General features: G+C 38.8%; 1 protein-coding gene across 2 annotated transcripts; it reads right to left on the bottom strand.

Moving 5' to 3' along the window:
* Positions 1-220: 220 nt before the first annotated feature.
* On the bottom strand, positions 221-15,805 carry braf (B-Raf proto-oncogene, serine/threonine kinase). 2 transcript variants are annotated; one of them, XM_079869469.1, is made up of 20 exons: positions 15,598-15,784; positions 11,743-11,844; positions 10,764-11,027; positions 10,108-10,211; positions 9,910-10,012; positions 8,374-8,522; positions 7,969-8,088; positions 6,971-7,130; positions 6,522-6,561; positions 5,722-5,841; positions 4,599-4,732; positions 4,394-4,511; positions 4,216-4,300; positions 2,783-2,959; positions 2,546-2,592; positions 2,277-2,395; positions 2,062-2,193; positions 1,699-1,833; positions 1,013-1,166; positions 221-915 (listed from the first exon to the last, which is right to left on the bottom strand). In XM_079869469.1, exons 1-20 carry the CDS (start codon positions 15,763-15,765, stop codon positions 893-895), a joined length of 2,454 nt encoding a protein of 817 aa, XP_079725595.1. In that variant the 5' UTR covers positions 15,766-15,784; the 3' UTR covers positions 221-892. The 2 variants fall into 2 exon arrangements, with proteins under 2 accessions (XP_079725595.1, XP_079725594.1); XM_079869468.1 differs by lacking the exon at positions 5,722-5,841 and having other exon boundaries at positions 222-915; positions 15,598-15,805.
* Between the last annotated feature and the right edge of the window lie 334 nt (positions 15,806-16,139).

The raw sequence follows: 16,139 nt of genomic DNA, 5'->3' as shown, positions 1-16,139 counted from the left end.
TCTAAAAACATTTACCCAGGCTTCTTTGCGTGGGGCATTCATGGGGATGTGACATGTAAAATAAAAGATACTAGAGTTTGCCTTGACAAAAAATTAAAAGCAAAGAACCTACAGAATATTTTAGAATATATTTATAAAAAAAGAGGTCTTTTCAATGGTTGCTTCATTTACCCTACCTCACAAACTGCCTGTAACAAAAAAACAAAAACAAAAAAAAAATACTGGGTCTGTTTATCTACAACGTATGACCCTGTAGAATTTTTTTTTATTATTAGCAACTCCAGCCACAGGCAACATTATACGCAACAAACTCGTCGCAAGAGAAAGAAACGTTTCTAAATATCATTCAAGTTATCTCCTGATATCCAGCACCTCTCCACAACGGCAACTTGACGTCCTTGCTCTTATGCCAATTTTTCCATCATTCCATGCCACTAGTCCAAATATGGACCCTGTTTTCTGATTGGCCAATGCTGTGTGTTCTTCCCCTCCAGGGGCGGAGTGAAGGCAGGGCTTGTGCTCCAATATAATTCATCCCAACCCCATTCATCCTTCTTGGGGAAAAGATTTTTATCCCCCTTCACAATCTATGCCTTTTTTTTTCAGTGACCAGGCATTGGTGTCTCGCGCCAGTTGTTTTTTGTTGTACGCTGCATTATCGAGTTGTCCTAAGTGATGTTTATGACATTTTTGTAAATTCAGCAATGACACCCTGCAGAGATCTTTTTTATTTTAAAGCAATTCCATTGAGGCTGTAGCTCTTCGGGTAAAGAGGAAGAAAAACAGCACATTCTTTGAAAACTAGTCCTTTTCTGTGTTATGGATGAACCCACCGTAGGAACACAAGACGTCGTAAAAACTGACAAGGGATGGAGTTGTAGGATTTGCAGCACTATTTAAACGCTGTGAATTCACCTAAAAGGGGACACAAGGACAGATTTGTATCAGTTTTCATACTAATTAATGCAATACAAGTCAAAAAGTTCAACAATGTTTGTCTATTTGTACTTGCCATAGCCACCAGCCTGAATGGGTGTCTTGGGGGAAGCGCAGGTGTACAGGCTGAAGTCCTCTGTCTGGAAGCCAGCGCGGTTAAGGGACGGTTCAGAAGCGCTGCGGTGGATCTTGGGCAGAGAGTGTGCCAATAACTCAATGGAGGCCAGGATCTGCCATAAATAGATGATATATACATAAGATAAAATAACTAAATAAAAATATATAAAGAAATTATATATATATATATATATATATATATATATATATATATATATATATATATATATATATATATATATATATATATGCTGACCCAGAGTGACCATTTCTTGCCCAATGGTCAACACTTAGTTTCACAATTTCTATAGTATTGCATCCTTCTCATGGCCATTTAATTATGACTATCTGAATAAGGCATTTTTACACTTCCAGCCCTTGTTAACAATTATTTATCACTTATAAAGGATTATATACACAATTAAAAGTAGTAATCAAGATTGATGTGGTTTGGAATTGGTAAAATGTACTTAAAATATAAATGACTGATTAAAGAAAATTCTAAATATATTAAATTCAAAGCTGCAAATATATTCTGTTGCATTCTGTTAATGACACTCTGATGCCATCTTGTGGCAACATACTTAAAAATGGCCTTGACAGATGGCAGGCAAATTGGAGAAAGCAGAAGTTTCACAACATTACCTGAGGGAAAAGAGGTCTCTCCTCTCGCTTTTTCTTCAAACAATCTGCCATAAGTCTCTTCATGGCCTTTGGGCAATTACTGCGCACTTTGCTCAGGTCAGGGGAAAGGTAACCTCGGCCAACCATAAAGATAATCTGCATAGGAGAGATATGCTCATTACATTTTCCAATATTCAGATATTTGCATTAATCCTTCAGAGTACAAACTTGATTCATGTCATAGACCCTACTACTAGTACATTACACATACAGTACATTAACATTAGAAATTGATGATAAGGCATAAGTACTACTCATGTTTACGTAATTAATCAAATTTAGACAAAAAATTTGGGGGGACAAGTGCACTGATAAGAGGTTCACCTGGTCTCTGTTGTTGATGTTGGAATAAGGCAGAGCCCCTGACATGAGCTCATAGAGCACAATGCCGAACGCGTAGACATCCGACTGGAAACTGTATGGGTTTTTATCCTGCAGTCTGATCACCTCTGGAGCCTGAAGAAGACCAATGAGTCAGTCCAGATGCAAAAGCGGGCGCAAAAGAAATACTCGTAGCTAGTACAAGTGCCTTGACTCACCATCCACAAGATAGAGCCAGAAAGCTGCTCAAACTGGTGTGAGCCACTCCAACGGGACTTCACCGTAGCCAGACCGAAATCACCAATCTTTACTGTTAGATCCTCATGCAAAAAGATATCTAGGGAGGTGGTGTTAAGGCTAATATAGAAGCGTATGTACGCGCACATAGGCTTGGACATCACTGTAAAGTTGATATACCTATTAAAAGCGACCTGTTTTTTTGTATAAGACATTTTACAGCAAATCAGTCCTTAATTACAAAGGATACTGTTACTCTTCAGATCTCTATGGATGATGGACTTGGCGTGCAGATAGCTGTGGATAAAAAATATTTAAAAGTGTTAAATCCATGCATTAAAACTTCAACAATTTAGTCTCATGATGGCAGTAGGTTTCACGCTTTCTATTGAAGCCAGAAGACTAAACGGATTCTTGACTCCTAAACATTACACTGCTATAGTGATCATCTGTGATTTATTTCTCTCTAATCCATCCAGTGACTCACTCCATGCCCTGGGCCGTCTGGCGGGCAATGTCAATCAGCTTGATCATCTCAAACTTGGTCTCGATGATGTGCAGGTGATGGTAGAGACTCGAGCCTTCACACCACTGTGTAACTATAGCCAGCTGGGGTTTGGTGGTGTAGCCCATGAAGAGCAGGATATTCACATGGCGGGTTTTCCTGTGGGAGATAAAGAATTTTTCAATAAGCTTTGGTAGAACAATGTTTTGGCAGCTCTAGGGTACTTTGGTACCAAGTCGATACTTAAATTTTACCGGAAGTACCAGTAGTACCAAGTATTGGGTCAATAGATGGCTCCTTTCAAACGTTCCTGTGCGTATTTGTGTGTTTTTGCCATGATACCGAAATTGCGCCTATGCGCAAATGCGCCTGTACGTAGCTCATAGCCAGTCATTTCAATTATACCAGATGACGTATGTAGAGTGACAGAAATTCGACGAGGAAGAAGACAAAATAAACTTGCGTTCTAAACTACTTAGAACACTATAAGGCTGCATCGAAAGGTAACTTCGCGTCTGATTCCATGTTGGATCCATAGATATAAACAAACTGCTTCGGTGTGTCGCATAGACGTCGTCATCGTCTTGCTCCCTCCCCGTTCTGTGATTGGTTCCCTTTTTGAGGGGAAAATCTGGTCCATGGTATCCAGGCTGCCTAGCAGCGTGAATAAAATCGCGCTGCGCTCAAGGCAGCATGGGGAAACCCAGGCTAGAAATTGGTACAGAGAACCGTGAAATTTTACTTGTATTGGTACCGACAACTGAAATTTTGGTATTGGACAATCCTAGGTAGCACATAGGCTGAACAAAAAACACGAGACTAACATTTAATGACCAAATAATAAGGTTTACAAATAATGATTGAATTTTTTTTAGTCATTGTTCAAATACTAATCTGCACCTTAAACCTACATGTATAAAAACACATTTACGATTATGAAATGCACAATTCTTTTAATAATATTCTCCTTTTTTGTTTCAAGTTTCATCGCTTAATGAATGATAGGAAACTCTTAATTCAATAAAAATCAATGGTCAGTGAAAACGAAGTGCTTAACCCTCATGTTGATAGGCAATCTTAGGTCAAATTTAATATTATATGACATTTTCTTTTATTATTTTATATTTAATTTAATTGTTGATTTTAATTAAACTATTTTATTAAATTAAAATAAATAGATTTTTTGCAACCTTGTAACCAAAAATTGGGATAGTTTAAAAACCTGTTTGATTATTTTCTTCCAATAAACATTAAATAAATAAATAGAAATGTATAAAATAAAAAATAATGCAATGGTATTCGTAATTAAAACAAACAAAGAAAAACTATCTCAGTTGACCACTACCTGAAACCTACATTTTGGACAGATACAGTCCCTGTTGTGAAATAATGAGTATTTTTAGTCCTTATCTTACCTGAGGACACCCACTTCATTTTTAAAGGCCTGTAGCTGCTGTGGAGTGGGGGCCGTGACATTCAACATCTTTACCGCCACATCACCTGTGAGGAAGAGGAAGACACACATTTAGCCTTATCTGTGCATTCCTTATTAATCTGAAGTCCAAATGCTGTTAACATTCTCACAGGACCCACCGTGCCACTTCCCCTTGTAGACTGTTCCAAAGGAGCCAGATCCTATCCGCTGTCCCAGGGTGATCTGACCTTCTGGGATCTCCCAATCATCGCTCGAGTCCCGTCGACCTAGAGTTTTCTACAGAGCAAAATATTAGACAAAATAGATTAAAATGACCTTAAACCTGGATGTGCCAAGTGAGGTAAAAAGAAAAAAAATCTTTACCATTTTATTGCGGTCCTCAGAAGAAGACGATGGCTTCCGCTCCCTCGGTTGGCACGGCGATTTCGACACCTTCACATTGGGCAGGGAACCAGGTAGGGAGGCAGGAGGTGTGGCCGACAGGCCTGTTGTGGAGCCTGGAATCGCAAGAGGTCGAGAAACATCAAAGTTACTTCAGCAGGAAATATGGGAGCCAAAGAAGAGAGAAACAGAATAAGAGGGGAAGAAGACAGAAGGAAAGGAATAAAATCTTGTGTGGTCACATGAGGGAGAGAAAAAGAGGAAAGGGGCAAGTCACAGCTCATGCAGTGTGAAACGGGGCTGCGAGCGATGTATGCCTCAAATATAAGTATACTAGCAAATCCTGAGCCACATCCCGTCTCTTTCCGAAAAGCCCAAATCTAAAAGTATCCCCAAAAATATCTCACACAAATATGTACGCTGAAGTATTGCAAGTAGGGATGCACTGATATTAAAATTTGGCAAAAAATCTAGTAAAAAAAATATTTTTTGTCAATTTAAATAAAATATAAAATCACTGGCCAATGCAATAAGCTGATAATTGTTTTCAAGTTATGGTCAATAACTAATAAATGGCACAAATTAAACTTCAATATTATTTTATCTAAATGAAAGTGAATAAATTAAAATATTAAATGCTAAATAAAATAAAAAATAATTAAATAATAATAATAATAATAAAAATAATTATAATGTATAGTTTGAAATGCACATTTTGAGATTTGCTAAAGATAACATTTAACAGTGTAATTAAATTATTTTTGGTTTAAAGATAACTAAAAGTGAGCTTTAGATAATGGCTAAGGCGATCTAAATCTAGAAATGTGCATGCACACTAAAATATACAAAACTGACCGGAAGAGAGGAAAATGTCTAAATTTGATATACGGTATGTACAATTTGTGCCTAAGTGAGTTTGTAGTGTGTTGAGTTACGGAAAAGTGAGTGGAGATCAAAGCGCAGTTAAAGCGTGCGTGTCAGAGAATGTGAGAATTCAAACAAGGAGGAGTGAAATACATCAACAAAACACACAAGTGGAAGACAGACAGACAAGCAAAAGACGAGACAAGGTGTGGGACACAGCCACGCACAAAGGCCTATCTACCTCTGAACACTGGCTCAGGCTCAAAATCAAAGACAATTTCATTGGGGTGGGAGGACAGAAGGGGGCTTGAGGTCCGTGTTCGGTTCTTCCTCAAGCAGCGGGCTGGGTGTTGCGAGGGGGCTGCAAGGGGGAGAGAGACAGACACGGGATCACTGGCCCCTGAAGCTCAGGTGCACTTCCTGTCACCCACTACCCAAAATCCTGTGTCTACTCTCAGAGTTCATTTAGAGATGATCAAGTGAATTACAGAGCCAGTTTTTATTTATTCCTGTTTACAGTCTATAAAAAAAATGATAATTATGTTATCATTTAATCGCCTTGTGTCATTCCAAATGCGTTTGATTTTCTTTTTATGCTTTTAATTTACATTTGGTTTATGGAAAAGAGCAGCTTGAACATTCTTCTAAACATCTTCTTTTATGTTCCACAGAAAAAAGAAAGTCGCACGGGTTTGGAACAACATGAAGGTGAGTAAGTGATGACCGAATGTTTACTTATAACGTTCTGAGACATGTTTTGAAACAGAAAGGACAGGGGGCAGGCTTTAACAACACTGATTAGGAATTAGTACTTTACAGCAGGCCGCTATTGATAAAGAAAAGGGCAGAAGCAATTCACAAAGCGGGCAGGGGAGAGAAAGGCCTATTTTTCAGCTTTAATAGCAGGCACGGTGAAATGGAACAGCTGTCCCAAACTTCTAAGGCCAATGACACAAAGATAGCACAAAGACATGGGATGACGGAAAGCCATTTGAATTCAGTGCGTCTTAGTGTATGTTTTCTGTTTCGGACAGCCCTTACCTCCATCTGACCTTGGTAAGCCTTGATCACGGATCAAATCCTGTACAGGAATAACACCGATTAGCAGGGACTAGGGGAGTCCGGGGGAATTGTAACTTTTGACACAAATTCACCTTGTACATTTTTTAGTGGTATAAGAAATATTTATATTAACAGAGACTTATAAACAAGATTATAATAAACATTATGGAGGTGATGCAGTGGTTGAGGGCAGCTGTAACACTTAATATAGATTCATTTATTATTAAATAATATTAAGGGGGAAATAAAAGCACACATCAAATATGATCAATGTTAATCTTTAGTAATATTATTAAATAGTTCACTTTTATATTATACTCTTTCTATTTTTAGATTCAGGAAGTGGGACCTACATTATAATTATTTAAAATACATATTAGACATGGTCTAAAATATATTCATCAGCTGTTCAAATGTCCAGTTCTCACATCAATGTTGACCGGCTCGATGGTGTTGATATGGACATTAGGGGCCGAGGAAGAGCGATCCCTCTGGCCAAACTGGTTGCGGTGGTCCTCCTCTCCAGGTCTGAAGGACTGTGGGATAGGGATGGATTTGGACGGGGACACAGAAGGATGGCAAAGAGACCTGGAGAAAAAAAGACAGGAGAGCATAATGAAATTTTGCTTAGTGCATGATTAAACTCACTGTTAAAGCGGCGCTATGCAGTTTTTGCAATTTCTTTTGCTTTTTGCTCGCAGGTTTCTCTATAGAGCTCCCCCTACAGCTTCGGAATAGATATTTGACAACACTGTCGTAAAAACTCGACTCTCTTCTGATTATTCTTTTCACTCCTCTATCAGAAATCTTGCGAGGAGCACTGGTCGAGGCAAATTTATGGTGAAATTATTGTCTTTCCACTTCCGTATTATGGCCCCAACAGTGCTCACTGGAACATTCAGAAGCTTAGAATGGCGCCTATAACCAATGCCATCATTATGTTTTGCAACAATTAGGTTGCGAAGGTCTTGAGACAGCTCTTTGCTTTTACCCATCATGAGATGTGTCTTGTGTGACACCTTGGCAGTGAGACCTTTTTGTAGGCCATCATTTGGGACTGAACCAGCTGTTATTAATTTCCACTGACAGGGGGCTGGATTGCTTTTTAATTACTGTAAGTTTTCAGCAGTTGTCTTGGCTTTCCATGCCTTTTTGCGCCTCCCTTTCTTCATGTGTTCAATACTTTTTCCCTGTGTCATTTCACATTATTACACATAACTTAATTTCTGAACTTATTTTTGTTTGTTTCTTTGTATGTATGGCTTACTTGGGTTGTTACCAACATCTGGTGAAAATTTCATGTCAATAGCACCTTTGGAAATATATTTACTGAGAAAAATGATGACGTGTTCAATACTTATTTCCCCCGCTGTATATATATATATATATATACATATATATATACAGAAGTGGACTAAATTCTTACCCAGTGGACTCAGATGGAGGGAGGGAGGGGCACATCTCTGAAACGGGTGTCGTGCCCTCTGATGACATCTCCTCCTGGGTAATGGGGTGGTGCACTAGAAATTTTGATGCCAGCAGTAAACTGAACAAAAATATAAATAATAAGAAGAACAGTACAAATATATTATACATAATTAATTACCCACAGCACAAAACCATATAAGATGCAAATTATTCCAAATACAGTGAATATTAATATAGGAGAAATAAACTTTAGGCAAAAACATTGTTTTAATATTTAATTTAAATATAATGTAATTTAAAGTAAATTATTTACATGCTTTATTTCACTGTGTATTATGTGTGGAGCAAATTTCACCCTTTAATGGATAAAGCAGAAGTGAAAGAATTTCCCATGAGCACTCACTCCAGCTGATCGTAGTTGACGCACATGAGCGGGACCTCTGTGCTGCAGCGCTGGTGGAACTTGTAGCCGCACGTCTGGCAGCGGAAGCCCTGAAACAGCAGCTTCCGGCAAAAGTCACAGAAGGCCAGCGTGAAGAAGGTCTTTCGCACCTGTTTAATCACCGAATTAACCCTCTGAGTTAAAACGAAGCTTCTGGGTGTTTCCAAAGCACAATATATTAGTCAAGGTGGAGGAGAAAGAGGTCAACGTGTCTTTAAGAAACTCTTTAAGAAAAGTAAAATCAAGAATAGAAATCACCACACCTATAACGTGAACTGTTGGCTCTAACTTTCTCTCTGTCATTTCAGATTTATTTTAAAGGGGACCTATTATGCAACATTCACTTTTACTTGGTGTTTAAACACTGATGTGTGTCCATAGCGTGTGTAAACAACCAGCCTATAATTGTAAAAATCTACCCACTCCTTTTTATATATATATATATATATATATATATATATATATATATATATATATAATTCCCATAAATCAGAAGCAGTGTCCCAGATTTCCCCCAACTGTGACGTCAGTCACATAGTCTGCCATGTTTATATCCTCGCTATAGCACCTATTGATATAATGTCTGCGCCACATAAACATTACAAATGTTCTGTTTTTGGATGTACAAATCAACAACAATAAATCAACGGCATCTGAGCACTGAGGACACAGTGGATGAATTTCATTTATGAAGGAAATGTGCCGAAGAAATTAGGTAAAGTCAGATATGCTTGTGCAAATAATTTTACGTCTGACTGCTTCGCAAACGAGGGTCAGTTCAACGCTGGATTTGCACAAAATTTGATTCTGAAAGATGGGTCAATACCAACCAAGTTTCCGAATCGCGTTTTTTAATGTGCTTGTTAGCATGCTGTATGGCTAATGTAGCAAAAGATGATTATACTAATTATAACCGTAATTAAACAAAACAATACATGTTCTATCTCCATGCAGCATTTACTCTCAGGCTATGTAGGCATCATACTACAATTCCCACATGAGCGCCTGTACAACAATTTATAGATGATAGATTTATAGACTTGCTAACCAACAAGTTGAATAAAGTTAACTTGACATCAACTACATAAATTCATCAAATAACCATTCAGAAACTTAATGTTGCATTCTAAAAGTTGTAACTTCTACCGGAGCCTCTTCATCTGTGTCCGACTCCGGTTTAAATGTATACGGCTGAACACCGCTATTCAATTTCTGACATTTTGGCTGCGTGAGATTCTCCAGTGTTGTTGTTGCTAGAGTATCCAAAGCATTACCTGCCTCTTCCGGAAAGGGGGCGGGAAGCTCATTTGCATTTAAAGGTACACACACAAAAACAGCATGTTTTTGCTCACACTCAAAAAGGAGCAAATTGGACATGTTATAGTAAATTATCTGGGAGGTATTTTATAGACTCTTATAGAGATATTACATCTTGTAAAAAGGGGCACAATAGGTCCCCTTTAAGCCACAGCTTGTGGTCAGTTTCATCATACTCACAAAATTATGGGTCGTCAGTGGCACATTCTCTAAAACCTCAACATGGAGCTCCTCCCCCGTCAACCAGGAAATGTCTGTGTCCCAGCCAATAGGCTTCTTCTCCCTAATGTGGGCAGGACAGACATTAAATGTGAAGTATAGCTGGCAGTGTGACAAAACCTTGGTTTTTGCACTAGTGATGGTTAGAACAGTTATTACCCATCCTGAACCCTGTAGACCGCACAGCATTCTGGGATCAGGCCTCGCATCATCAGAGCCTTCTTTAAGGAGTCTCTCAGAGTTATCCCACAACGAGCTGGAACCTGAAACGCACACATAAACCACTTACTCAAGTAACTTTTATCTCCTTGCAGTGAGACTGTGGCTACGTCTGGGCACGTTTGATTTCTTGGCTCCTACTCAGACAGCCGCTTCTCTTTGCTAAGCCAAAAGAGACAAGCTGAGCAGATAATCAAAATAAAGGGGGTCACCTATATTCGCTAATTTCCCATGGACTCCCGGCGCTCTAAAATCTGGTTGGAGTGGAAATTCCTTTCAAAAACCTATTTTTAAAGCCCTGCCTGAAACCTTACCATGAAGTATTGTCAAAATATCCTACCACATCTGTACATGACAGAACTTCTCAAATCCAGCTGAGGGCAAAACACTACAGACGTAACTCACCCCATTTTTCAGATCCCTTACCTGATATTCTGTCATAAAGCCAGTATAATATTAATCACATACTATTATAGCATTTATATAGTTTACGGTCTATTTTTCAACCTTTTATTTGTAAGTACTTTTTCAAAATGTTACATATAAAAGCAAAACAGTACCAAGTATTCTGCAACAAATAATATCCAGCAACTCACCACCGTCCTCTGTTTGTTGGGCAGGAAAACCCTTACGATGGGTTTCTGGGGCGAGCGGGGATTCCCTCGTGATGCGTCAGTGGGGGTCTGCAGGACAGCCAAGGTGTTTGGGGTGATGGGGGCACTCTGGGCGCCCGGTCCCTTCACATCCAGCAGGGTGAGTGTCGGCGAGGAGCAGAACTCTGTTCCGTTTCCAATAGCCTCCAAAAGCTGCTGTTCCCGCTGCTGTAATGCATCCAGCTTACTAGTGTACTCCTCATAGGCCTGTGGCGTTGAGGAAATATATCATTAAGACTTTATGAACGTTTCACATAAATGCTCATGTTTTGAACCTGTTGGAGGATAAAGATCTGAGGTTATGCATTTGCTGTTATTGCATACACACAAGAGGGAAAATTTTACTGCTTCAATAAAATACTTCCATCAGTTCTTTTCCTCCTCTGAATTCATTCATTAGTTTTAATCTAAACTGTCATGGAGTGACAATTTTTTTTTTTTGTAGGCAACAACTATCGTTTCATAGAAACAGAGTTTTTCACTAGCATGTTGCTAAGCTAATGACAATAATAGGAAAAATTAGGAATCGTATATGGAAATATTAATTATTTGAATTATTTCAAATAATTTCACCCACTTTGTCCACACACTTGCATAGATTTCTGCACTAGGCTTGTTGTAGTTATTTGGAGAGTGGGATGGACACTTCAGATACTGCCTTAGAATTTGACCAAAGACATGTTAAATATACTTAACTTTTAGAACAGCCGTTGTGTTGGGAGTGTGCCTATGATACCTTAAAATGCTGCCTATTTAGGCTGCTCACGAGAGTTTGGAACAAAGGCCAAAAGTTAATTGTAACTGTAGATGCTGGTATCAATTCTAGTCACTTCATTTATAACATCACCATTAACTTTCTTGGTATAGTAAAACACCTTTCACATCACACCCATGACAGCAACTCTTTGTCGGGCCAACTCACCTCCAGATATATAGATGGCGGATTGTGTTCTCCTCCAAACTTATCTAAAAGGGCTTCTAGGTGCTCCTGGGTTAACTTAATCATCTGTTTGATGTTCCATATCTGCAAAGAAAATGAGAGTTAGGCAAACCAAAATTCCCCAGCTTCCTTTTTATGAAAAGGTTCCACTGATTGGACAAGTGTTTGAGCAGATACATTTGAACTTCACCATAGATGAATGAGAACCTCGTGACTGTGCTAAATCTAATAAACACAGAATCACTTGCTTGTCTCCACTAAGCTGTAAAAACTGACACTGGACGGCTGTCTCAGGCCCTGCTCACAGTAAATGTGCTATATTAATTAAGTCTGAGGTGTGAAGCAAATGAAATACTGAGTCTGACAGTGAGCTCTAGCAAAGAAACAGCTTCAAAATGCATCAACGTGCTTAGTCCCAAAAAAATTATTAATATTATTATTATTAACAATAGCTATATTAGCGTCCACGCCAACGCACAATATCAGTTTATGATAAGCGCGTGCTGCAGTTTTTGTCAGCTGCTTTAAATGCCCCAGCTCTTTAAAGCAGGATTGATTCTGATTGGCAGTCAATGTTTTTATCGTTCATCAGCTAGAAAAAAAAAATTCTGTAAGTGATTGCAACAATATTGTTTCTCTGTGCCGTTATCATTATAGCTGTGGTGTGGACTGCTATTCTTTTTTTACATTTAGAAGGAAAAACTAGGCCTATATCTTTATCATTATCATCCTTGGTGTGAACAGGTCTTTACTCCATTTGTTTGAGCATCACAAACAACCTGACAAAACAATACTGGCTCAACCAAAGGTGTACATTTGGGGGCGGGGCTATCCTTGTGCCCAACCAATGGAAGCAGGGGAGATCTTCAGGAAACCTGTTTTTTCTTTTTTGCCATTTTTATTCATGTCCCTAAGCAAAACAAAAAAATCACCTTTAACAGATCGGATCTGATACTGTAAATGTACGATTTATGCAAAATCTTATCCTAATGTCAATATTTTTAAACATCCGAGACATTTGTCAGGAGATGAGTAAACTACAATTTATAGTTATTGAAGATTTTATACATTTAATTACAGCACAATTTTAAAACAATTGGTGTGCATGAGGTCATGGTTAGCTATGTTTCCAACATCCACATATTTGTATGCAAATTTTGGGATATCGCAGAAAGAAAAAGAAAAAAACTGCTGGATGGAAACACCAAGACTTGCATAAATTCTAAAAATGTATACAAAAAACGTATACACTCAATTGAGGCAGATCATTTTTTTTATCTAATGTTAAGACATGCACTTAAACTATGATTATAGTCTATTTTGGAATGGGTTGCAAGCATTTGCTCAAGGAAACATCCAAGCAAAGTACTTGTTCTAAAAAGCCAATAAACATTTTTCAATTTTGCCAAGCAATACAAGCAGGATCATAAAATACTCCAAGTTTGTTGGAAAATGTCCCAGCCAAGTGAACACAATCTGACAGTGCTACAAAGCTTTACAAGTAAACTTTATTATGATCACCATTTTGAGAAGCAATTTTCCAGCAGACTGTCAAGAAACTTGGAATGCCTCAACGCCCCCATGAAATAGCACATTTAAGTGCATCTAACTTTAGTTCTGATTAAAAATCCTGCATTCCGAGAGTCAAGCTGCCACTTGATTCCTAATCAACGGTGCGGATAAACTGGCTCTACTAGTCAAATTAGTGCAAGAAATAGCTAAAAGGTACCTGTGACAAGGGACTTTCTCAGTAGTCTTGCCAGTATCAACTCCTGGCAGTCAAAGATTGCTGACAGTTTCTTAAACAGACATTGGTTACAAGCCTTTCTTTTAGAGCAAACCCCATGTGGTAATATACTCTGTGTTTCCAACATGATGCAACATAACCAAGACAGTTTAAAATAGCTCAATACATGAAATACTTGCAGGCTTCTCTACAAGGGAAAGTTCACCCAAAAATGAAAATTCTATCAATATTAAAACATCCTTATTTCATTTAAAACATGTATTAATTTCTTTCTTCTGTAGAACACAGAAGCAGAATTTTTGAAGACTGCAACTCAGATTTTTTCCCCCTATAAAATTTCATAGAAAGGAACCAGACCTTTCAAATTGACAAACACCATATTATATTCCAAGGCTTCTAAAGCCATACGATAGCCCTGTATAAAGAACACACTGAAAATGAAATTGTTATTCATTGAAATTATGTATTTGAATGATTCATTAATGAATGATTGATCCGGTTCTCAAGTTCAATTTGATCCAGTTGTGACAGTTAAGCCCATTGGAGGTGACAATTTTAAAATACACATTTTTGGGTGAATTCTTCCTTCAACATTCCTTCAACATTCAAAAAACTAGCTGACAACATATACTGTATGTAGCCAAACATTCAAGATTCTAGCTCAGTGTATAAATTGAAGAAACTGCCACCGCATAACCCATCTAAGTAATGTTTATTGGGAAGATCAGATGCATGGTATACCCTTCGTGGTTATGGCCCTGACCATCAATAAAACTGTTAACTAGGTTTATGGACTCTTCAATCAGATGAAAACATGCTCCACTCTTTCATTTAAGAGCGAATTCAGTGCTAAAAAGTATGGAATACTAAAGTAAATATAGTTACTATTACCAAAAAAAAAGCAAGACAAGTCCCGTGTATAATCGGACAGTATAACCCTGTTACAGCAGCCAGCAATAAAATTAATCTAATTACCACTAAGCACTCATACAATGATGACTTACACAAGCTGCTCTTTAATCCAACTAGTCTTCCAGCTAAATAGGGAAGCTGTTTCCTGAATAAACAAATTTGTAACCTGTTCCATGACGGTGTAAACTTTTTTTTTTTCTTTCCGAATTAAACAGAATGAATGGATGCCCTGCTGGAAAATCCATCTTAAGTCGGTAGCATGGAATTGACACATGGTAGATGGTTTCTAGATAGCTAGAGAAAACAGAAACCAGCTGAAATGTTGCCCTTAGTCGAACTGTGTTTGGAACATTTCAGTTGGTTTCTAGCTTGTAGACAGCCAACAAATCACCTACCAGCTGGTAACACCAGCTTAAGGTGGTTTCTGGAACATTGTACATGGTCAACTAGCTAATAACCAGCATGTTTCTAAACACAGCTACTAACTTAAGCTGGATGTTCCAGCAAGCAGCAGAATGTACCCAGTAATACCCCAGTGTGTACATCCAACAGCAAAGGCCCCTTATAGCAGCATATGTGATTTGTGCAGACAGACAGTTGACAGCTTAGAAGAAAGAAGCATAATGCATTACATTTACACGGGGTCACAAAATGAATATGGAACGTTCGCAGGGCTCCATGCACGAGCACAATGACATCACTGCAGATTTAAATGTAAATGTAAACGCATTCGAACGCAGACTCGCGCCAGCTGGTGACACAAAGGAGATAAAACAATGCACGCGAGCAGTTAATATATTCCCAGTTGCATCTGTAGTTTCCCATTAATACGATGCATCGCAAGGTGAGATACGAAGCATGCGTGCATGCATTGCAGCGGGGTCTGGTGGGGAAATAAAGCCAATGAAACACGAACAGGCCTTCTGATAAACATTGGCTCAGAGAACTGCAATGAGAGAATTATAAATGGCGTCATTCGGAAATGCACCTTGCGAAAATGCATAAGCGCACGATATAAGATTTGGTCGACTTAAATATTGGTGCATCATCTCTCTCCCCTGCAATGCATTGCATCCCCCCACGATCCGTATTACAGCCGGTGTTTCCTGAACATCTCCATCCAGCCCCGCTCCGCTCTACAGCCGAGCTCTCCTTCAACCCTGACTCCCCCATTGTACCTCCTCGGGAATGTCCTGTTGACATTCGGGGATCGCCGCTCCTCCGGGACAGGCGGGTTCGAGCCCCGCGCCCAGCTCGTCCAGTCCCGGGTCCCGCTCCGGATCGCGGTTCATGCTGTCTCCGTTGAAGACGGGCGGTGGGGACTCGGCGCTGCTCAACGCCGCCATTTTAAACCACGAGAAACTGAGTGGAAAATAGAGGAAAGAAACAGAGAACGAGACAGGAGGGGGAGACAGATTCACCAAATGTAAACCCGTGGAGGGGTAAATGGGGATACTGGACGCCGACCAATGCACTAATATTAAAGTGTAAATTCTAAAACGAACAAGTGACAATTTTGTTTCTGCCATATCTTTCATTCTACTTGAATTATACTATCATATTAGTTTATCTGGTAGACCATTTCAGGGCAGCCGTTTAATCTATAAACTAATTTGAACCAAAATGCTCTGCATATAAACATTAATACTTATGTATATTACCTATAAAGACTGAACAGAGTGCATCCAACATGACTATCATTTGGCCAGATGTGTACAAA

The sequence above is a fragment of the Squalius cephalus genome (assembly GCF_949319135.1).
Source record: "Squalius cephalus genome assembly, chromosome: 4".
Lineage (NCBI taxonomy): Eukaryota > Metazoa > Chordata > Actinopteri > Cypriniformes > Leuciscidae > Squalius > Squalius cephalus.
Note: the sequence above shows the minus strand (reverse complement) of the source record. Positions and strands in the feature narration are given on the sequence as shown.

Excerpts from the sequence above, each read along its gene's own strand:
- braf (XM_079869469.1), bottom strand. The coding sequence starts at position 15,765 with ATGGCGGCGTTGAGCAGCGCCGAGTCCCCACCGCCCGTCTTCAACGGA. Across the intron at positions 11,028-11,742 it reads CGCCATCTATATATCTGGAG|GCCTATGAGGAGTACACTAG; the intron begins GTGAGTTGGCCC and ends TCAACGCCACAG. Across the intron at positions 2,960-4,215 it reads AATGAAGTGGGTGTCCTCAG|GAAAACCCGCCATGTGAATA; the intron begins GTAAGATAAGGA and ends TATCTCCCACAG.